This window comes from Taeniopygia guttata, chromosome 5 (assembly GCF_048771995.1).
Source record: "Taeniopygia guttata chromosome 5, bTaeGut7.mat, whole genome shotgun sequence".
Classification (NCBI taxonomy): domain Eukaryota; kingdom Metazoa; phylum Chordata; class Aves; order Passeriformes; family Estrildidae; genus Taeniopygia; species Taeniopygia guttata.
Window position 1 is genome coordinate 18,359,073 of NC_133030.1, and position 24,105 is coordinate 18,383,177.

General features: G+C 44.9%; 1 protein-coding gene across 1 annotated transcript; it reads left to right on the top strand.

Annotated features, from left to right (window-relative positions):
• Positions 1 to 182: 182 nt before the first annotated feature.
• Positions 183 to 22,946, top strand: TH (tyrosine hydroxylase). Its single transcript, XM_002198931.7, has 13 exons — positions 183 to 323; positions 4,739 to 4,942; positions 7,801 to 7,975; positions 8,768 to 8,856; positions 9,071 to 9,138; positions 10,879 to 10,929; positions 11,716 to 11,861; positions 12,221 to 12,356; positions 12,474 to 12,543; positions 12,833 to 12,889; positions 13,457 to 13,552; positions 13,716 to 13,849; positions 16,106 to 22,946. Exons 1-13 carry the CDS (start codon positions 234 to 236, stop codon positions 16,263 to 16,265), a joined length of 1,476 nt encoding a protein of 491 aa, XP_002198967.2. The 5' UTR covers positions 183 to 233; the 3' UTR covers positions 16,266 to 22,946.
• The last annotated feature ends 1,159 nt before the right edge of the window (positions 22,947 to 24,105 follow it).

The following is a 24,105-nucleotide window of genomic DNA, read 5'->3' on the forward strand; positions in this document are numbered from 1 at the left end:
TGTGAAGGCAGGGTGTCTGCAATCTTTGTAGCGATTAGATTTAATGGGACAGACACGTTTCTCTCCTTCACATCCCCTCCTCCTCTCAGCCCGAGGGGGAGAAAGGAGGGAGGTGGTGATGGGGAGGTGGCAGGGGAAGAGAAGATTTGAAAGAGTCTTTGACGTCAGCCCTGCCCTATAAAAAGCTGGCAAGGAGCTGGAAAGCAGACAGCAGAGCTCGTGGAAGAGCAAAGATGCCAACCCCGAACATCTCCACCTCTGCAGCCAAAGGCTTCCGCAGGGCGGTGTCGGAGCTGGACTCCAAGCAAGCCGAGGCCATCATGGTAAGACAACCCTACCCCACTTCTTTCCCTCCCCCTCCAAAAACCACAGCCTCTTCCATAGCTATAGGCAGAGGCAGGCAAGGATAGATGGACCAACACTTTGTTTGTGGGACTTCCCCGACATGGGCACCTCCGGGCTCCAGGCTGGCAAAGGGAAATTTCTCCAACAGTTCTCTCTACATACTGATACATGTGAAATGAAGACATTTAAGGGGGTGAAAACTTGAAATAATGAAACCATCTCAACCAAAAGTAAGGTGAATAACCCACAGACCTACAGCAAGAATAGCAAGGAATCCCCCTGTGACAGGCAATTTGATGATCGTAATGATTTCCAGGTTTCAAGGCATTAATTAAACTGCAGAGATTTCACCTGTTCTACCATAATAAAAAAAGTGGGGCTGTCATTTCAGACAGCACACAAAGCAGAGGCAGTTTAACTTGTTTGTTCATGGCTGCTGTATCCAGTTTATCTCCTGGGACATCCTTCCCCCATTTCTGTTCCCAGTCCTCCTTCATGTGTCCTCAGCCCTGTGTTTACCCCAGGGAAAGCTCCTGCACACACCAGATCTGAATGTTTAAGGGAAGGGAGAGGAGTGTCAAGTGTCTTTAGAAAGCCAAGCCTGGCCAACCCATCAGACTTGCTGTAGGGACAGGGACATTTCAGCTCTTAACTTCAAAGCCTTGCCAGGCAGGATGAGCTTGAAGACTCCCAAATAAGCTTGAAGACGTTCCTGTGGGGCAAAGATGTGGATAGGCAGCAGGTGACAATGCAGGGGCCAGAGCAGTGGCAATGGGTGCACCAGGAGGTGACCTTAGAAATAGAGATGGGTTAGGTGGCAGATATGTTTGGCAGATGTCTGCAGTGTGACTCCAGCAGGTCACTTTTAGAGCTCCCCATTTGTCTCCCTTATACCTGTAGCCTTTTTCACCCACTCTCCTCTTAACCCTGTGCAATGCTCTGCCTCACTAAAAGCAACCACTACATTGGCAGAAAGGTGTTTTGGACAGTGGAGTTTGCTGGAAAAGAAAGGAAACATTTAGGAAACAGGAAGGTAAGCTTGCTTTCTCTAAGAAATGGAAATGAGGGAAGGCTTCCCTCTCATGCAGTCCTGTTCATTCTGCAAAATAATGAACACTCGAGTGGCCCTTGAAAACCTGATATTTTCCAGGCAACTTGTAAAATCAGTATTTGAGATGCTCAGTGTCTGGAGAAGTGAAGAGTGTTTGGTTATTACACCCTCAGGGGTGCTACTCTGTGTTTTATTAAAAAATGGGCCACTGACCATAGGGGCCAGGGGAATTCATGTTCAACAAGTGGGCTGACAAGAGTGAGGCAAGCTGCTTGGGGTGAGTGGCTCATCCAGCCTGTGGGGTACATAAAACCTTAGCCTGTGATTGTTTTTGAATGAAAATTTTCAGAAAAGGGAAAACAAATGAAATTAAAACTTTGCCCCATGAGGATCGCTCACCTCAGTTTCATACCTCAGTTGAAGGTATGAAAAGCTTTTCTCTTTGCTCTTGCCTAACACAGGAGATCTCCACAACCCTGCCTTCTACCAGGCAAGAGGCTTGACTGTGCATTTGTATGTGACATGGCATGTCCCTGGCCCTCGTGTTGTCACCGTGACTGTGGGTGATCTGCCCCACAGCCATCACCCACCATCACATCACCTCCGGCAGCTCTGAGGTGTTCCCTTGCCAGGGGAGCTGCAAACTGGGGGGGAAATCCAGATCTTTGCAATCCCAGAACTCCTCTACACCATCAGGTGTTTTACATGTCAGCTGGACCAGCCAGACATCAAACTCCATGGAAAAATCTTTGGTTATGTATCAAGTTTTTCTGCTGCTAATAGTTTTTGCAAGAGACCCTGGGACTGTAGCTGTGGCAGAGTTTGGCTACAGAGCCAGGCAGGAGACAGCCACTGGAGCCAAAATAGCAGGAAAAAGCACCCAGGAAAGCAGGGGTAGGTCATTATTGTGCCCAGTCTTTACAATCGTTCCTGATTGCTGCTAATAATGAGCTGGGGGGAAAAAAGCAACAAAATAGCTCAGAACAGAGTACTTTTAATGACAATATGCAGGCTGGGCACTCTGACTTGCAGCAAATTTGGGGAAGGAAAAATGAACAAAACCTTCATAAGAGGTGCAAACTAACCTTCAGGAGAGGTGAATGAGTCAGGCCCTGGTAAGGCAAATAAATGCTTTGCAAAATCAAATTACAGTTCTCACTGTTGCCAGATATGCACTCAGGGAGGGAGTCTGCAAGGTAATTCAGAAATATCATATAATGGTGCCTTTGGAAGAAAGGAAGGCATTTATCATGAGATCAGTTTGGTTATTATATATGCCACATTCCTAATTTCCAGTAAAAAAAGAAAATAGCCCCATGAGCATAAATGTGAGGGGCAGAATTGAGGACAGTGAGGTGGGGAACATGCAGCCAGGCAGCATCCAGCTGGCAGAGGAGGCAGCAGGGAGGCAGACCCCTCCCAGCCTTCTTCTCTCAAAAAAAGTTCAGCCTTTTTTTGCTTTGTTTTGATATTTTTTTTCCCAACTACCCACTTAAACTATTCTACGTGCAGCTACAAAACTTCCAGGACTTCTAGAAGGGACCAAAGCCCCCATTCCTCCCTGCCAGGGGCTGCCCAGCCCCAGCACATGTGTGGGACTGGTTGAGTCTGCTTCGATGGGTGCAGCTTTCCAGTCACCCAAGCCTGGCATTTTAAACCCCACCCAACTGGATTTTAACCTGGTTTACATCCTAAATTGAGGGTCTAATTTCCCTCCTCTCCCTTTCCCCAACCCAGAAGTAAAATCCTGCTGCACCTCGGGGCACAGTGTGTACAAAGCACCCTTGGGTAAAGCAGTGCCTGGCTTGGAATGGTTGTGGAGCTCATTTTCTGTGGCTGGCACAGGCATAGTTTGCCCTGCTTATTGCAGGCACTTTAAAGCAAACACCAGCTTAGCTTAAAACACTGCAGTGATGGAAAACACACATTTAAAGCCAAGCACATGCTCACCAGATTTTTAAAGTTATGACTGAGGTCACCTGTTAGATGTCTGCTCTCTTTGGGCACGAATACCACCAATTCAGACAAGCAGCAGCATGCACTTATTTGTTAGAAGGCGTTTTTCTGTGCCCTGAGGAATAAAGGGTGGATCTGGAAATACAAATTTGGAGGGGTATCTTTACTGAAACAGGACCAGATAGAGGTGTGTGGGCTGGTGCCTCGATGTGCTGAGTTTTTAAGGCTGCCTTTAAAGTGTCAGCTTTACACTGCTAAAGCATCCAGGAGGATTCTCACAGGAAACATGAGTTACTGATAGTGAGCTTTGAAAATCAGAGAGAAAATGAACTTCATAGTCAATCAGGCTGTCCTGTTAAAAGAAAAACACTCTTAATTTTCACAAAGTAGGGAAAGCATGGCTTAGTTAGCATGTTCTAAATATTTTCAATGTAATCACAGGGAAAACTGCAGCCAGTCCCAGTCCGTGTCCTTCTTCAGTGCTGTGCCAGGTTTCTTTTAGTGAGCTCTGGAGGTTTGTCATCTGGTTTGGGTCTTGAACACAGAAAACTGGAACCAGATGCATTGCCTCTAAATAGAAAACTGGTTGTAAAAAGACCAAGTTGGTATATGAGCTATTTGTATAACAAAAGAAACAGCAGTGATTAAAATAGTTTGTAGTTCACTGTAAGTATAATCAGGTGTCCTGACATGACCTCAGGCATAGAGTTGCATTTTAGGTTCGATTCCAGGTAACAGAAATCTGCAGGAGTTTGTTGAGACAAAATAAATCTACAGATAAGTGGGAGGAATTTATTTTCTGGGGTATATGGTTATGGTTTCAATTACACTTCAATGGATAAACATCCACTTAATGTTAAAAGTAAATGTCATATTGGATCCTGGGAGCAGTTTTGCTAAGCTGCCCTGCTAATACACCTGCAAACAGTTCCTGTTTCCTGGCCAGGCCACAGCTGTGGGCTTCACCTGTCCCTCACAAAGTATATTTTCTCAGATGACCACAGGTTTATCTGATGTCTCTCCACTTGAATTCATCAGACACCTGAAAACCACATAAGATTGTTTCTGGGTTTTGGTTTTTTTTCAGAGGATATTGAAAACTGTTGCTAGGGAGGGTGAGGGGAGAAGCCCACTCTCCAGTTATGCTAAAAAGATATTTTACATAGTTTTTTTTTTCCCCTCCAAAGCTCCGCATTTCTGAAAGTTCAATTCCAAAACCTCAGTCCTCATGAGCAGATCTTTCTCTACAAAGCCAGGCAAGTCAGTCCAAGCTTTCCCTGCTTCCTCTGCTGACACATACCAGTCACATCTCATGCAGGTAGTGGGAATGCCTCTGATCTCCTACACCTCTGTGAGCAGTGTTATTTATTTCTGTTCTGCCTTCAGTCTCCACGGTTCATTGGAAGACGTCAGAGCCTCATTGAAGATGCCAGGAAGGAAAGAGAGGCTGCGGCTGCAGCCACTGATGCTGCAGAGTCCACAGAGACCATTGTATTCGAAGAGAAGGATGGGAGAGCCATGCTGAACCTCTTCTTCATGCTCAAGGGAGCCAAGACTTCACCACTGTCCCGTGTCCTTAAGGTATTTGAGGTGAGTACCCAACCTATTGTGTGGTACTCAAGGAACACACTTCGGGTTTCATGACTGGGCTGTGACAAGCGTCACTCGAGTGTAATAAAGAAGCCTCAGACTAGGTCTGCCTACTTCAAATTATCAGTTAATTGTCTGATATCTCTTAAGTCATGCTTTGCTCATGGCCCAGTGTGTCCTCACTTGCCATCACTAAGAAGGAGGCTGCAAGGCTCTGTCTTGCAATGCTGTTAAGCTCTGGCCTTAATTTTCCGTAATTATTTTCAGTTTCACGCTCCAGTCCACACCCTTACGGTTTGTAGTGTACTCTGACAACCCTTCCCGCTGCTCAGCACTTCAACTTCAGGCACAGGGCTCTGATCCCACATTCAAAGCAAGCTGTGTGCCCTGCCTATCTACAGACCAAACTCACCTCGCTTCTGGACCGTTACCACACTGGTCCTCAGTCAAATAGTTACAGAAACAACTTTGCCCTGGGTGTAAAACTGGCATATTGATTTCAAAATTACCTTCTCTATTCTAATTCGCATGTTAAAGGTTCTGTTAGTTTCCCTCAAAAGATGTATCCTGTCTATGCTTTGAATACCAAGGAAAACTGGTAACTGAGCTTTTCCCCCCGAGCCAGCAATGTAATGTTGCATTATATAGGATCTCAGTGCTGTGAATGGAAAGACTGAGATAAGTGCTGCCTATTTAAACAGAAATCCAAGCATGACAGCTTGCATTCATGTAGTGTGTTTTCATCCAGAATGATTCAAAAGTGTTTTGCAAACTGAGGTTCTGAGATGCATTTTATCTATGGTAGTTTAATTTCATCGACTTTAGCAGTGAGAGGAGAGGACAATTTGTTCCTATTAATCAGTCATGTGGCTTGTGAGGGGCCCCTGGAGGTCTCTGGTCCAACCTTCTGCTCAGAGCATGTCCAGTCACAGCAGTTTATTTGGGGCCATGTACACTATACAGTAAACCTGCTACTTAAAAGCTGGAAGCACACAAAAAGTGTGTTTGGGGGATAAGTATTTCCCTGAAATTGTAGGGTATTCTATTTATTCATTGCCCATTTAGTATTACCTCTGATTATCTTATAAAAAACATTTAGATCTTCAGCAATTACAATTCCTCTATGAGGACTGTTGAAAGAAAAGCTGTTTTCTGGGCAATATATAGTCCTTGTCTCAAGACTCAGAATCTTCATGACAAAGTTTTCAGACAAAACACATGTATTGCAATGACTGGGGTCTGCTTCCCAGAACACACAGATGCCCGATAAAGCATGACAAATCCATCAGTGTAACATTTAACAGGCTGCTCAGCGGGTATGAAACAGATGTGTAAGCTTTTGTACTTGATATATTTTATGTTATACTGCATTTAAACTCTGTAATTTAAACAATTTTTAAAACATCAAGCAAGAAGCTGCAGCGGCTTATGTTCAAATATTGTTTGTTTCTTCCTGGAGCAAAACAGCTCTTTGAGCTTGTCACAGAGAGAGCTTTAAATATAATAAAAAGACAAGCATGTCAAGTCCCAACAGAGGAAGATTCATTTCCCAGATCCCTCTGGCAATGCAGGTACAAGATATGAAAGCAGACGGGCATAATGACATTTACCTCATCATGAACCAGGCTGCAGGGAAGCTGGTTTCACTCTTCTGTATGTGTTACATGCAGCTGAAGCATAGGTAATGCAATCACAGCTGTCAGATTAATGCAAAGGTATCGATTGTTGAGGGGACAATGTAATAGTGAACTTGGTAGGTACATTAAAAAACACCATCCTAAATTTAATTTACCTGTGGCATCACATCTGTTCCTTCTCATCTTTTTGTCCCTGATTAACAAAAGAAATCATGTCCCTTCATCTATCAAAGGTCCTGCAGGAACTTTGGGAAGGTTGGGTCATTGCCTAAGGCCTTGGGCTTGTACTGCCAGTTTTCACTGAGCTAAAGAAAATACCCACAAATCCAGCATGGCCCCTTGCGAGGCTACAGACATCATTTTGTCCCCTTATTCCATGGGGGAGGTCAGTTCCTACAGCAAACCCAAATGCCATGGGTGCTGGCAGCGAACCCAGAGCAGCGCGTTCAGCACCACGGCCAGCGCCTCCCGCCCGCCCGGGCAGCGCCGGACCCGCGGGACCCCTCCGGACCCGCCCGGCCCGCAGCCCTCCCGCACAGCCCCGCCAACCAACGCCTCGGCAGTGCCTGGGGTGGGAAAATGTAACGTGGCACTCTGCCACCTCAACTGCTTCTCTTGGTCTTCTTTGCCGTGGTGGAAGTCTTCTGTTGGTAGTTATTGAACGGCCTCTGTTTGTGCAGAAGGAGAAAAGGTGGAATTAATGGGTAAGTGTGTTTGGGTGGGGGCATGAAGAAAACAACAAGAAGGAATCCATCCCAGACTGGGATTGTTCATGCTGGAAAAGAGAAGGCTTCTGGGTGACCTAATCGTGGCCTTCTAATAACTGAAGGGAGAATGATGAAGAGGGACTTGTTACAAGAGCACACAGTGTCAGGACAGGGGGGATGGATTCAAACTGAAAGAGATTAGATTTAGGTCAGATAGTAGGAAAAAAAAATGTTTACTGTGAGGGTGATGAGGCACTGAAATAGGTTGTCCAGAGTTGTGGATGCCTGGGAGTGTTAAAAGTCTGGTTGGTTGGAGCTCTGAGCAACCTGGTCTGTGAAAGTTGTCCCTGTCCATAGCAGGGAGGCTGGAATGGGATGATGTTTAAAGTCCCTTCCAACCCAAACCATTCTATAATTCTGTGTCCATATGGGCATCTTTGGGTAGTAACAGAAGGTATTTCAAATGTTGCTTAATGGTTGTTTTTTTTTCCCCTTCCTTTCCACGCCTCAAAAGACATTTGAAGCTAAAATTCAGCACCTGGAGACCAGGCTTAGCCGAAAGCCTCGTGAAGGGATTGCTGAGCTGGAATATTTTGTGCGTTGTGAGATCCACAGCTCTGACCTCAATACTTTCATTAGCTCCATCAAGAGGGTAGCAGAAGATGTGAGGACCACTAAGGAAGACAAATGTAAGGAACTTAAAAACATTTTCACTTGTGTGGAGATGCTAAGCTCTCCCTGTAGAAACAGCGTGGAAGTTTTGTTATTCCCAGTAAAGGGAAAGGGCTATTGTGTGCTGAATTTGAGAAAACTAGAAGGGACTGCCTCTGGGGTACCTGAATTCTGAAAGTAATTTCCCTCCTTGTCCTTTTCTCAACAGACTCCATTGTTCATAGCCCTTTCTTCTGCTAAAAAATTGAAAAAAATAGAAATAGGAGGTTGAAATTCATACTTTGCTCACACCTCTCCTCATGAGTTCTCCATCCCTACTCCAGCATTTTGTATTATAAATACAGTAGTATTGTATTTTGTATTATAAATACTATAAAGTAGTTTCCTATCTACGTGTTAGGTCCTCTGTACAGATACCAACACTAATCTACAAGACACTTCCTGTGCCATCCTGTTCTGAAGATAGGATGATTAATATAGAATAATATTGTAGGAGACTATCCCTAGAGATCTATGACCAGCTGGATCTCTGTGTGTCCTTAACATGAATCATTCAGTAAAATCTAATTTTCATCATCTTCTTTAATTTTGCCACAAAATACTCTGAAATGCAGATCATGGCATTAGACATGACTCTAGGAAAAGAGTGCTGAGCTTGTGAAACTACTGCCTAGAAGTAGCTGTGCCATGTTGTATGTGTGCAGTATGTGTGCATTTGGTACACCAGATGAGGTGTATCTTATCCAGCCCCTTCTCTTTAGGGGATCTTCACTTCCACAGACTGACTGTCACTTTCTCTCTCCCCATAGTTCACTGGTTTCCCAGAAAAATCTGCGAATTGGACAAGTGCCACCATCTGGTCACCAAGTTTGACCCTGACTTGGATCTGGATCACCCGGTGAGTCAGCCTGTGTGCGCAGCCCGTCACGCTGAGCTCCTGAGCTGTGCCACAGAAGCGGGAGCTGAGAACACCCCTTAGTGCAGCTGATCAGGGGGCTGGAGTGCGACTGCCACCTTGAGAGACATCTCTCCAGCCAGGGATGCATTTTCCTGGGTGAGAAACTTTAGCAACTGATTAAAAGTCCTGTCTCTGTCCCTGTTTGTCACCACAGGGCTACTCTGACCAAGTATATCGCCAGAGAAGGAAATCAATAGCAGAGATTGCTTTTCACTATAAGCAGTAAGTCTCCTTCCTAACATTCATGTGGGGATAATGACATGTCAGTGATCCTATTGAGAAGTCATTGTATGTCACCTGTATGACACTTCCTTTATGTTTTGTCTCCCTATTCAGCCTTTCCAGCTCCTTTTGTGTCTCTCTTCTCTCTTTGCATTCCAGTCTCTCTTTAATTAAAAATATCTGTTGTCATTAATTCATACATTGGTAAGGGTATAGTAAGAATAAACCTCCTGCATAACAAAAGCTATATATATATCCATCAGACCTCAAACTTCATTTGGAAATGTAGCATCTCTTTAGAACGGCATTTAGTTTTGACTTCAGTGTTTCAAGTACTGAAAAAGATACCCGTGCCCACAAAATTTGTTGCAAAGATTCATTATTCTGGTTGTGAAAAAGTGTGGGTTTTATTTCTAAGCTGGACTTCAATAGCTTTACCAAACCAATGGATCACACATGCCATTCATCTACTAGATAAAATACTGCTATCAGATTTTTTCTTTTTTTTATGAGGCTATTTATAGGCGAAATGATTCACCTCCTAACTCTGCTAAATTAAATAGAATCCAGTAATGTTCTCATCATTGTCTTATATAGATTTAAGACTATGTCTTGTACTCTTACTTAATACTTCTATTCTGATACATGCAGTGATAGCACTCAGCGTGCTCACTACAACATCAAACAGAGTCTGATATTCAGTTTGGTTTGTAAAATATTCCCTAGATCCTATTCAGTGACGCTGCCTTTCACCGTAGCATTCTCTCTCTGAGCAGGACTTTAAGTGCTGAAAGCAGACTACAGAAATTATATGGGTCACCTGTTTGAGCTACCCCTGCAACTGGTGTGATCCCAGCTAGGGTTTCTGCTGCTCTCATGTACTCTGCCAATTTGAAGCCCAGAATATGGACATTGATGGTTTTATCCTGTTCAAACACTAAACATACAGAAAGTTACAGTGCCAGAGGAAGGTTCCCAGGTGACACAGGGTTAAATACTGTCCTAAGATGAAGCACCAATTTAAGAAGTCTTCTCTAACATCTCACCTGCAAGTTAACAATTACGAGCCACTGTGTAGCATCCCTTCAGGCATCGCTTCAGGAACTTTGCTTAACAATATATGAATATCTCATTTGTCCAAACATAGAAAAAAAAAATATTTAGGAGATACAATTGCTAGCTGTGATGAGAAAAAGCAAAATTGTAATTTCATCAATGCCCATTTATATCAATGTTGAAATTTTCTTTTCCTGTCATCCTTAACCTTATTGACAATATATTTTTCTGCAAAATTATATATTTAAGGTCAAAAATACATTTAGGTCAAATGCATTTAGTTTTCCTTATTAGCTGCTTTTATTTGTCAGCCACCAGTTCATTCTTGGAGCCATCAGCTCCCTGAAGTTCAGACATATGAAATGAATTTATTTTCACACATTAAGTCTTACAATTTTTTTCCAGAGAAACCCATTTTTTCCTCCCAGTAAATATTACACCTGCTAAACTCTTGCTCATCCCTTGTTCACTCATAATCTCTGACTAGACCCATGCTTTTCTTTTCATCTGTGTATTTGTTGCACCTGTACAAATGACCCAGGCTTTGTCTTTCCTGTCACTCCTTGTTTGGTTTCTAAGGAAGATTTATGAACATCATCCAGATCTCCTCCAAAGTGCCTCCTTCTCATAGGGAAGAGGAGCCTGGCTGGGGCTCTGCTCAGTAATGGTGCCTTTGCCTTGCAGTGGGGACCCGATCCCTCACGTGGAGTACACGGCGGAGGAGACAGCTACCTGGTGAGTGCTGATTTCATTATTAGGGCTGATTTCACTATTAGTGCTTCACCACTAGAAGCTGGGAATCAAACCCCAAACATTCAGGGCAAGACCTCTTGAAAAATGTGTCAGGAGTGCAAGCATCCTACTTAATGGCTTGCTATAAAAAACACTTTCATGATGCAGCCTCCAGGAGTTTCCTGCAAAGGAGCCTCCTCACAGAGCAAGGTAGATAATTTGGAGCCCAACTTCTCTAAGGGTCCTGACTCAGTAGCAGCCTCCAAACAAAAAGCAGTTATCACAGCTGCAGGAAGAAGTGTGAGGCCCGTGGTGAATACCTGTGTGGTTCCTCACAGGCCTCACTTAGGAAAACATTCCCTTTGAACATGATTTTTTTCCAGGAGTGTTTCTGCAGGAGTGTTTCTGAAAACAAGCTCAACTCATGAGCTGAGTACACAGGCTTCTCAACAAGGTCATCCCCTGGTTCTATTGACTGTCTTCATAGTGCAGCTTCAGGAGTTAACCTACTGGGAATATTTTAATTCCAGCTAATGCCTTTTATACAGTGTTCTGACCTCCAGGTCAGAAATAGGTCTGTGCAGACACAGCTGCGGCCTTTGCAGGTTTATTTGAATGTGTGTCTGTATGTTTACATACCTCTACTGATGTGCAGACACATAGACTTAGGTGGAGAAAGGCAAAAGGACACAGAGCCTAAAGACATGAGTCCCTGATCGTGCATAGCCAGAGTGCAGGAGAGGACTGGACGCATTAACCACTGAATGTCTGCCCCCTCTCCTCCTGAAGGAAGGAGGTGTACAGCACCCTGAAGAGCTTGTATCCCACCCATGCCTGCAAGGAGTACCTTGAGGCTTTCAGTCTGCTGGAGAAATTCTGTGGCTACAGTGAGAACAACATCCCTCAGCTGGAGGAGGTTTCCTGCTTCCTGAAAGGTGAGCATGAGCCTGGGGAACCCAGGTTTGGAGTCTGCCGGTGGGGGCAGCTGGAGATGGGAAGCCTGAACCCAAAGGAGTAGTGAGTGAGCTGAGATTTAGGAGGAGAGTTGGTGCCTTGGGTATGGCTGACAGAGGACAGAGGTAGAGCCCAAATGGTAGGGCCTGCAGCTATACACAGCGGGCTGTGGCTGAAGGGCGAGCCCGTGGTAAATGATCCCACTGGGCACCTGAAGAGCAGGTGTTGTTCCTAGGAGGAGCAGACAGATGAGGCTGGTGCAGCCCTTTAGCTGCCAGTGCTGGGGGCAGCGGCACAGCCCGTGGTGTGCGCCTGGCTCAGTTGGTGTGTGCTGTTCCAGAGAGGACTGGCTTCCAGCTCCGGCCGGTGGCCGGCCTGCTGTCAGCGCGGGACTTCCTGGCCAGCCTGGCCTTCCGTGTCTTCCAGTGCACGCAGTACATCCGCCACGCGTCCTCGCCCATGCATTCCCCCGAGCCGTGAGTACCGCCCGGCCCATAGAGTCCCAGCTGGCCAGCAATCACCCTTTTCCCCCAACAGACACACTCTGTCTGCTGCTGACTGTGTTTTTCTCCTTTCCCCTCTCCCGTCGGCAGGGATTGTTGTCACGAGCTGCTGGGGCATGTCCCGATGCTGGCTGATAAGACGTTTGCCCAATTCTCTCAGGTAAGGTGGTTATCTGCTTTCTTCCCCTGAGAGGTGGGAATCCAAACCCCGGGGTTGCCACCTAAACCTTTCTTGCTCTTATTAACAATGATGTTCCAGAGTTCTAGTGATGGACCAAGACCCCAGTACTGGGTCTGCAACGAAGCGGTTTTAGTCTGATCACAGTGATGTCCCAGCAGATGCCCGGCATTGCAGGGCAGCAATATGTATGGTCTTGAGCCAATAAATCAGAGCAGTCAATGTTTAAGGCGCTCAATCCTGATGTTTGTCCCTTTCCTTCTCTTCCTAGGACATTGGGCTGGCATCTCTGGGAGCAACTGATGAAGAAATTGAGAAACTAGCAACGGTAGGTTTTCCCCTTTGCTGGATGGGGGGCAGAACACCTCCAGCAAGGCTTCTGTGGTATCAAGGGGACTGGTCCAGCCTGGTATTCCAAGATTTTCAGGCTCAGAGCTCCCACCCAAGCTCTTTTCATGATGACTGTGCAGAGCAGAGATCAGTTAAACAGCAGAGCTTGCTTGTACATTAACCCAGTTTTCTCGGGCACCAGTAGTATCACCAAGCATCGTATTTCCAACAGCAGCACTGCTGGGACTCTTTGGGACGGGATTAAATGACATCTGCTTCCTTTGGCTTTCCCTCAGCAAGGTGACCTGTCCTACTCCAAGGACACCAAACTGCAGCATCTCACAGCAGATGGAACAAGCCCAGGGACACAGACTCTGTCCTGGTGTAGCAGCAACTTAGTTTAGCACTTTTCTCTGAAAGCAAAGTGTGGAGAGGGGACAAAGAGGCAGCTGCCTGTTCCTTCAAAAAACCCCAGACCCTGGCCATGATGTAAGGGCTCAGAAGTGACAGAGGGATTCGGATGAGGAGCTGTGTCCCTCAGGAATTTTTATTTTTCCTTTTACAGCTTTACTGGTTTACAGTGGAGTTTGGGCTCTGCAGACAGAATGGAATAGTCAAAGCCTACGGAGCTGGGCTCCTCTCTTCCTATGGCGAGCTCATAGTAAGTCCCACCATAACTTGCCTCTACCCTAGACCCTGTAGAGAAAAACACCTCCTTCTTCTGCACAATGACTTTCCTCAGTCTGTACTCTACCTTTGCATACCCCAAATGTGCTCTCCAATCCCCTTATTTTCACACTGGATTTTTTATGCCATGTTCACAGCACTCCTTGTCAGACGAACCAGAGGTGAGGGACTTCGACCCTGATGCTGCAGCTGTTCAGCCCTACCAGGACCAGAACTATCAACCTGTTTATTTTGTGTCTGAGAGCTTCAGTGATGCCAAAAATAAATTGAGGTAGGACTGGGCAATGAGAGAGACCCAAACAATAGGAAATTAAGATGTTATCTATTGAAATAGGGCTTGACATTATGGCTGCTTTCAGTCTGAGTTCTCAGAAGTGCTCTGAAGACTGATCAGGTCTTCTAAAGTAAAGCAGTTCTCCAGTTCCTACTGGGAATATGGTTGACATTAATAGATCTATCCAGGGGAAAAGATGGACTTTTGCCTCCTAGGCTGGTTAACATGTGTTACTGGACCCCAGATACCATCCCACCATGGCAAATGGGTTTTCCCATCCCACGGGACTGCAAACAGGATGGTAAGGATCAGCTATACCCACAGGCATCTGTTCAGAAGAGCATTTTCTTGGTCATACCCAGAATTGCCCATAGGAGGAAAGCTCTGTCCTTGGACTGCTTTGAGTGGCAGAGGAAAACTTTGCCTATAACACTTTTATCTTCACTTAGGAAAGAGACAGGATGAGGTGAACATGACGTACATGACTTTATAGTTCCTGCAAGAGGGGTATTTAATATAAATAACGTGGTGAGGACTGCTATATTTCAACTTCTGATTTTATTACCCTCACTTGCACTGTTCATACAACCTGGAGTCCAGCTGCTCAAAAGCAAGCATGGGGGAGCCCGTGCTCACATACACACACTAAGCTGCTTTAAAAAAAACCCAACTGCTGCCTAATGAGTCATTTCCTTGCATTTAAAAAGGGAAAATACACCACATACACAGCCAAGATTAGGCTAAAGAGTCCTGACTGTGACAAGCACTGTAAATTATCCTCTTTAAAGAGCTCAGAGACCACACAGATGCTACTCTATGAGGTGAAAACATTAAAGCATCGTCTCTTTTGCATTACTGGCAGCTGCCACCACTGGTCTGACTATCAGTGTTACACCTGGAGAAAAGCCTCTTTTCTCAGAAAGGACACACTCCCCTAGCGCTCTTCCAAGCAGCCCTGCTGTATCTAGTTGCTTCACAAGGTGTCAAGCGAGCACACCCATTTTGGAGGGCAGGTTTCTATCCATCAGCAGCTGTGCTACGAGCCATTGCTGTGGCTGCTGACATTAACAAGAGAGGTGAGTAGCACTGGAAGTGAGAGGAGCCACATCTTTTAGGGAGGAAGACAATGTGAGTGTGCAGAAACCTCCTTTGTTTATGCTTTTTTTCCCCTTGTTTTCCTGCAATGGCATGGCAGCTCCCTGCCAGCGCCAGCCTGAGCCTTGGACCGTGTTTCCCCTTGGTCCCCTGTGCTGTGTTTTGCTCCAGATCCCTCCATTTCCGGCCTAGCCAGGCAGTAGCAGCTGGAGGAACATCTGTCTCCATCTGGGGAAGGGCTGCGCTTCCCGAGCCCTGCGCCAGAGCAGAGCCGCGCTAGCCACAAGAGGGTAGCCTAAGCTAAGCAATCCAGGAGCGAAAGGGTGAAGCCTCAGCAGAGGACAGGAGCATGCCTGTTGTTAGCGCTGTTCGTCCCCTCGTGTTCCCAAGCCTTTCCAGCGTGAGACTGCACCCATAAGCACCTAATTATAGATTTTCAGCTCCATAGTCACACAACCCCCAGATGAAAATAACCTACCTTGTCGAGTATACAAATCTTAGTGCTGGAAGTGAATGCGGGCAACTCTGGGGAAACCCTACCCTTGATTTACTTTCACTTGACCACATACTTCTCCATTAGAAAAGCAGCAACAAGGTCTTGCTCTTGAGAGATATCAGGCTCATCACTAAGATTCAGGCTGCATTTGGCTTTGGGTACAGCAGTGCAGCTTTGCTGAAGCACAAAGCTCTGGTGACACTATTCCCATCCTCTAGCTCAGGTCTGAGCCACTGCCCGTCAAGTTTATCCTCAATATGCCACACAGCTAGTTCCCCCCTCCCCAAGCAGAGATGAGTCAATAAAGGCATGTCAGAAAGGATTTAGTAATATACTACCATAATACCATGGCCTTTCCCTGCAATTAGCTTCTAAATCTCCTCGGCCTTTCTGAAAAAGGAATCACAGCAGAGGATGCCTGACAATGGCCATGGAGATGACCAGTTTGATGTACCCTCCTGTTTGGTACAGTCCACAGACAGCTACAGTCAAACTCATGGTGTTCCTCGAGAAACAGAAGGGATCTCAGCTACTGCTGTAGTGGAGCTGGAAAGGTGGAAATTCTGCCTAGAGGAGGCATTAACCTGTGGTGACCTTCCTGGGTAAATGGTGATGAGTAGGAGGGAGACTCGGGACCCATCTCCCGCACCCTTCCCTTGCAGGAGCTACGCAGCGCACATCAAGCGGCCCTTCTCGGTGAAATACGAGCCCTACACCCACAGCATCGAGCTCCTGGACAGCCCCCAGATGATCTGCCACTCCCTGGAGAGCGTAAGGGATGAGCTTCACTCGCTGATTAACGCGCTCAATGTTATCAGTTAATACAAGAACTGAGCCATTTCCGTCCCCTCCCAGCCCCTGAAGTGCCCACCCTGCCCTCACCTAATTCCCAGCCGATAATTCCTACCTGTTCTTCTCCAAACACTGGCACTGCTGCCTGTCACCACGCGACCCCAACAGCTTTCCACTTTTGTATGTAGGGCCAGCTCGGAGGAGGGCAGCGGGGCGCACCCGAGGCCTGCTGGCTTTTTGGGTAGCTTTTCTATTGACTGCTGGAAGAGGCTTAGCAGATACAAAAAAGCATGGCCAAGCTGAAAAGTTGAAGACAAGAGCCCTGGGCTAGGATCCTGAGTGCAAGGAAGAGGAGAAAATCTACTGTATTTAAAAAAAGAAAAAAAGAGAGAAGCAATAATTTTTTTTTATTGCAATGTGAGAGAAAAATTTAATTTGCCTTTTTTTTTTAATCCCCAAAGCAACTCCATGAGTCTTGTTCTTAGTTATTCTAATACTACTATCATCTGATGTAGCTCAGGTGTATGACTAATGTTACCGCTGGCCATTTCCAAGGAAGGTAAACATCTGGTTTGGATGCTCAAACCCAGTTTCATGCAGTTTTCAGTGTAGATATTAATGGCTTGATCTGACCCAAAGCTCTTGGTTTTCCTCCCCCTGCTTTTGCCCTTCTTATCTTCTTGCAGGCTGTCTCATAACTTTGCGGTTTGCTCAGAAGTTTGGCCCAAGGTTATGCAGCTGTGCAGTATCAGAGCTGGGCTTGGGATGTGTGGAGGCTGCTAAACAGCTGTGGGGGACAGTGAAGGGGAGAATTACACAGAGTTGTTTGCACGATCATTTATAACATTTCTGTGTCGACTTTTGCCGTCCTTATCCACGATATATGATTTTTATAATTTCCTCTTTAAAGAACTGCAAGACTTGGCAGTGAAGTTATGGCTATTAACACGGCTAACATTGTTCTCCAGTGTTACTTCTACTGTGGCTCAGTCATAATAATTTACAATCCATTACTCTTTATCCCATTTCAGACCTCCACATATACGTGCTTTAACCCCAGTTCTCTCAAATTTTAACTCCTTAGCTACTGATGGCACTTAGTCTCCTGCCTGCTTCAATTTGTCCTTTCTGTTTCTTTTCTTTTTTGACCCTTCCTCCTAAATTCCTCCTAAATTGCTTAAAAGGCCATTACTGAAATCAGCAGTCTGATACCAGGGCTAGCTGCTTTTCCTCAATCTGTTCCTTTTCTTTGGATTTTCCTGTAAATCAATAAAACTACTGAGTTAATTCAGTTATTGTCATTTTAGAGCCCTTTTTCCAAAGCTGCAGCTATGATTTCCCAATCTGGGTGGATCCAGATCATGAGCTGTAACTCTCAAGGCTCCCTTAAGTGCTGTAACAATTTTTCATTTGGGTTTTTCAGATATTACTATTAGATTAAGTAGCTGGAGCAAGCTATGCAAGACTAAGGCAGGCTGGGCCATAGTTTAGTATCTAGACATGAAAATCTTACTGGTGACTTCAGTAAAACAGACAAAAACAAAACCAAAACCAAACAAACAAACAAAAAAGAGAAAACAAGCAGGCAAGCTATAACAATTTTGTCTGTATAGTTAATGCATGGGTTATGCTCCTGTTAACAAGAGCAGTGCCACTTTGCTGGTCTTCAGATTGATATTTCTCCTCTCCCTTGGTAGTGTCCAGCTCCTGGCTTGCTGCCCATAAAAGCAACAAGGGTGCTTCAAACCTGCAGCAATGCCAGGGCTGAGCAGGGAATCTCTCTGCAGAGGCATTTGCTCTCTGGTCTGGCCTCCAGGACCATAAAGGTCTGAAGGGGATCATCTCTAGGTCTCTAAAGCACTTCACAGTCATCATCTACCTTCTTAAATATCTAAAATTCATGCAATTTGTAAATAGATCAAACTTATTAATATGAAGTGAAAAGCCAATTTAGAAATCCTTGGAACCGTGGGAGACCTCAACTCCTCTGCCTTGCCTTGGAGTTTGCATTGCTGCTCCCTGACTCTGGCAGCTGCTGCTTTTTTGAGGAGCTGTAGTAAAATCTGCTGCAACATCTGTAAAATCTGTCCTGTAAAAATAGCAAATAAGCAAGACTGGCAGCATAATCCAGCACCACCAGTATGCAAGCACACAAACAGATGTGCTGCAGCCAGGGGAAGGTGAGCACCAGGAGAATTGCATTCCCTTGCTTTTGGGACATGAGTCTGAGCTAAGGCAGGCTCTGAGTGCAGGGGCTAGGACTTCACAGGCCCCAGAGATCCCTCTTTGGGCCATTTTCAGTGTTTCTGTTCTTCACAAATTCATGACAAATTCCAGAATTTTCTGGCCCCTTATGGAGACATCTGAATACATGAACCCATTTGTATTTACTATTATCCTCACCTATTTAATATCTTAGAGGATTTATCTTATTAGTAACTTAATAGGTCCCCTTTCACTTTTTTCCTAAGCCTTGTTCCTTTTTATCTGTTTTCAAATACATTACTTGGCTCCTTATTTCATAAGCCATATAGTAATTGGAGCTATTCATATAGTAATTGGATCCTTTCTCTCTCATTTTAAACATTTTTCTCATGTTGCTTCTTCTACCAGAGCACTGCTTTCTTCTTTATCTTGCCATGATATTTTAGACTCTTAGACATAGGGCCACTAAGAGACAGGCTATCCAAACAAAGTATAGTAGAGTTGTAAACTAGTCCTGATCTATCACTGCTTTTAAAGCTACTGATAGTGAGATGAACTTTTTAACCCATAATTTTGGATATTGTCCTACAATTGTCTTTAGATTCTTTTTAATAGTCTCAGTCATTTCTTTCTACCATTCTGTGTGATTGCAGGTTGTAGGGTATATACAGTCCTTGCTTAATTCCAGGCTAGTTATTAATTGAACTTGAATTCTTCACTTAAAATCTCCCCCTTCCCAACCCTCCCCTCTCTTCATCTTATCCTGTCTCAGGTGCTGTTCCACACCTCTGAAAAAATTTCTGTAACAGCATTATTACAGTTCCAGCAGTTGTATTCGTTTTAGGTGGAAGAACCTCAGCCTGCCCAGGAAAGGAGGTATTTATTGTGGCAAACAGATACTGATTTCTGACAGTTTATTGGGGTGATCCCTTGGCAGCATTTGTCACAGTCTTTAGTTTAGCCAGTGCAGTAGAGTTGGCAGCTTTCTTTTACTAGTCCACTTTTGCACACCTTATGCAATATTTATTTATGTCCTATATTTCTTACTTCATTTGAGGCCGAGTATAAACTCTTTGCACTCTTTTCAGAGCACCCTACACTTTTTTATGTAGCTCATTATGACAATTACCTTAAACTGTCATAATGAGCTATATAATGAAGTGTAGGATGCTCTTATTCAACTGGCCACACTATTCATCCCATCTTTGTTTAGCTGACACCTGGCTGGGGCTGCAGTAAACAAAGTCTGAGTTAATTTATCTACTTGCTCACTAAATTAGTTCCCAGTATTGTTTGTAGTCTTCACATTACTTTAACATCCTTTACAGATATTTTATTCCCACTCTCTATCTAAGCTCCTGTTTAAAAGAAATAGAACTCCTGTTTTATTCATAGGTGTCCCACCATGTGCTTGCTATTGCTTTTCTTCCCACTATGCAACCAGCATTTTGTTCTACTACCAGAGAGTAGCTGTCTATAGAGAGATGTTGGTAGAAGGCTTTCTTGTCTACTCACAGACTGTAAGTTTCTTGGCATGATCCTTTCTCTAATTTGCCCACTAATTGTTCCCTCATTCCACTGATAGGGAGTGTCTTGGGTTATTTTTCCTCTTTGATCAAATGAGTGTGCAACACCTTTGGTTCATTCCTGGTTTCCATTCAAAGGATATCCACATTAATATCCATTTCTTCCCTTTGTGTGTAAGAGCAGAGTAGGAGCAGACTGCACTGTCAAGGGGAAAAGCCTCAAACTCCATCACTCCTGCCTCTAACCAGGTTTCCTCATGGCCAAGGAAATTTTGATCCAACCACTGGAGAGGACTCATATGCTACTGGTATCCATTTTCCTCCACTATTTCTCTGTAACAGCACTGCTCCCACAGTATCAGCTTGTGTTGAAATTCTTGTTATGAATAACTTTCCTTTAACTGGGAATTTGAGTGCAGAAGCTTTTCAAGCAGCTTCTTTCATGTCAGATAAAGCACTGTCTTGGTCTTTGCTCCATCTCCCTTCCTGATTCTTTTCCTGTCATTTCCATTACGCTCTGCTGCTATTAGCAAAGATGGATGCACTGCTATAAGATACTGGCACAGCTATAGATATGCTGCCATAAGAAATTAAATTCTCTCAGCACTCTTCAGAGTTGGGATTGATTAGTGAGTATTTATTTCACAGAAAGATTAACCTTTCTAGCATTTATCCATCTTCTTGTTTCACCAGTTTCAGAGTCCAGGCATTTAATTTGAGGTTGTTTTAATTGTGCTATATTCAAGCTGACATTAAATACTGCGCTGTCTATTAATTTTAAAACTAAGCTGTATCTCTCTTGCACTTCTTCTTCTGTAGCTGCAGTTCCCCAAACATCATCACATAAGGCAGTCTCTTTTCTTTGTTCCCCCACAATCATTCAAACCCTTTGCTCACACAAGCCTGTGCAGCAGGGCAGGTGCTCGGCGCTGTGGGATGCAAGTAAAGGTATATTGTTTGTCTCTTAATGTGAAAGCAACTCTGTCAATTGCTTCTTCCCCTGCATTTTGCCATATGGAAGCTTAGTGTGAATCGTGGGGGTGCATTTGTGCCACTACCTCTCCTAATTCACCTGCTGTCCCAGGAGCCTGACTCAGCCTCGGGGCTGCCAGGGACCGTGGAGATACCTGTGCTCTGCTGGGCGTGGTTGGTTGGTGCATGGTATCATGTCCTGCTGCTCATGTCCATGACATTCAAGCAGGTTCCCTATCAGTTTACTAAAGGCTCTCCATCTTCCTCGAGCTTCTGGACTGGTAGTGATTGTGCCAATTGGATCCTTGCCTTACCAACCCGCTGGGCAACTTGATTAAATGCCCATGGTGGCAAGAGTAAAGGTTTATCAAGGAGGTGCCTCATGTACAATGGATAAAAGCTGGTGGAGGACACACTCTAATCAATTTACCATATAATCCCCATTAAATTCTAAATATAAACAGTTTCTCTACTGTCATGCTTCCTTTCAGTGGCTTCATATCTGCAGCTACCTGCCTTGGGGTAATTTTTATTTTTTCTTCATTTTAACAGCAACAGCAGTTTGATCTGCCATACCCATCTACCCCGGGACAGCATTTGGAGTCTTTGTGGGATAGGCTGCTATTCTCAACTTCTCTTTCTTTTCCCATTTGCCCATATCATCCTTGAAATCATCTTCCTGTGATGGCTCCCAATTCAGTTCTCTACACCACTTCCTGGGACTCCAGCGGTTATTTTTAATTTTTGCATCCAAATCTGCTTTTGCAAGTGTCTAATTTTAGCTCTGCATTTACTATGATCAGGTCCCTTTTGAGCTCTCCCTTGCTCCAGGGCGAACCACTGCACTATATATGTTAATCACCCTCCTTACTTCTGTAGTTTTTCCTTCTCTTTTTCTAAATTCATCTGATTCTCTAATTGCCATTGCACATCCTTATTGCCTTTTTGGGCCACTAGATGGTATTCCTTTTCTAAAGACAAGCTTATTTCAAGTCACTGGATAGACCCTTTCAAAACACAATTTTCCCATCGAAGCAGCTGATGTTCTGGTGTTGCCTTGGTATAGATTATTGCTGCTTTCCATAACAGTCCCGTTTATAGAAGCAGTGAATCCTTGAGTCTCTTTTCATCCACTCTCTCATATCGGGAAACATTTGGTCTCTATCACCCATCAGCTTCCTGTGGGCTAGAGAGGCGCCCACAGCCCCTGCTGTAATCTCTGATATTGTTGGGATTTCCTGCAGCCCCTCAGTATTCCTGGTTTTAGTCTTTTTCCTGAGTTGTCATAGATTTTCCCCATGCTTTCAATTTTGTCTTAAGGTATCCCTCAAGTATTGTGCACAAGGCTGGTTAGGTTTGTGGAGTTGCCTTGAACGAGGTCACAGAATCACAGAATGGTTTGGGTTCCAAGCCCCTGCCATGGGCAGGGAGCCTTCCACTAGACCAGGTTACTCAGAGCTCCATGCAGCTTGGCCTCAAGATCACTCAGAGAAAAAGACTTTGAGGATCTTCCTAGTCACACCCTTTGCCAAAAGATGTTATGAATTCCCTTTTCCTAACCATGGAGCAGATTTGTAGGATTATGTGGTGCTTAGGGCTAAACACAAGCTCATGTCCTTTGGGTGTGTCATGGGATCCTTCACACCACTCCCCAAGACCTCACCAAACATGACTGCAAGCTCTATAGAAGTGACTGGGGAAAACCAACGTGATGGGTCAGCCCAGGTTAAACCCTCCCCTAGAAGGAGCATGGGCTGGCAAGGGAGGAAGAAGGGGGAAAAGCCTTCCTCAGAGCCAGGCCCCACCACCCCTCTGGTGTGTGCCTGTCTCAGTGCCTCTCTGAGCGGTCTCACTGTTGTCGCTGCTGCTGCTGCTGCTGTGGGTGGATCTGTCTGTCTGTCTCTCTGTGTAAAGAAATATGAAACAGAATTATTTTTCATTTTGGAATCGTGCTGCTGTTCACATGATACTAAGAATAAAAAAATATATTTCTGGTCTAGCATCCTGAGTTTGACTCTTGCATCCTTCTGCTGTCCAGATTCAGGTTGGCTGCCTTGCCTGTGGGCAGTATCCAAAATCCAGCCTGGGGCACATTATGGTGGAAGATCTGCAACTTGCACTCATGCAAAATGTTTATTTGGAGGTGGAAAATGCTTTGCAGACGAGATGATCTAAGCCTTTCTTTGGCAGGATATTACCAATTGCACAATTATGCATGAAACAGTAGTTGGGAGGTCTTTTTTAAACAGTAAAACACCAGGGGACTTGCCTTCACCAAATACATTTTGTCCCAGCATTTCTCACTATTTCTGTGTCTGCTGCATCCAAGTGGATGGGGTGCAGGGTGCCCAGGAACTGGGATGCAAGTCCAGAGACCAGAAGGTATGCCAAATCACATAACTGTTTCCTACTCTGGAGTTATCCTCATGTTAAAGGAAACTAATTCCAGTCACCACTGCAAGCTTGGCTTCTACATGAAAGCCAGACCCTTTCTCTTGTTAAAATCCCTCCCAGAATCATGCACTGAGGTGGATTAATATATTGCCGACACAGATCTGGGCCATGCATCCAGGCACCCCAGCGCACTCTGAGAGGGAGTTTCCTAATTTAGGACTTGTAAGGATACCCTGTATCTTCACAGTGCTCGTTAAAGTGTTACAGCTGTAATGAATTCATCTTCATTACATGCTTGGGAGGTAGAGGAGTACTCTTGTCCCTGTAAAAAGCTGACAGATAAAAGGAGGCAGAGAATCAGAGACTCAGACCAGGCACAGAGCCGGAAAAGTAATTACATGCCTAAACAGCTTTGGGAAGAAGTGTCTAAGTGGCATATCTGGGGCTTGAACCTCTGTCAGCCCCCTCAGGACCAAATCTTTCTTCTTGTGCCGTGGTGGTAGGGATCAGAAGAACTCAATTATTTACAATCCCGTAGCCGCAGGTATGCGCGCACACACGCACCGCCTCCCCGGGGAGGGGAACTGACTCGGATGAGGCTGTGCCTGACCTGAGCTGTCATTCGTGCTGCTAATCCAGCTCAAATCAGACTTGGGTTTTTTCCCCAGGGACCAGAATGGGTACTGCACTTTCCACTGCAAGGAATTTGTTTTCAGTTTTCCGACACTTGTTCATTACACTGTTTGGAAGAATGCTAGGTTTTCTAGGTGGAG

Bases quoted from the DNA above. Each gene is read 5' to 3' on its own strand.
- TH (XM_002198931.7), top strand. From the start codon at position 234: ATGCCAACCCCGAACATCTCCACCTCTGCAGCCAAAGGCTTCCGCAGG. The intron at 11,862-12,220 runs GTGAGCATGAGC...GTGCTGTTCCAG, and splicing joins GGTTTCCTGCTTCCTGAAAG to AGAGGACTGGCTTCCAGCTC. The intron at 12,890-13,456 runs GTAGGTTTTCCC...TTCCTTTTACAG, and splicing joins AAATTGAGAAACTAGCAACG to CTTTACTGGTTTACAGTGGA.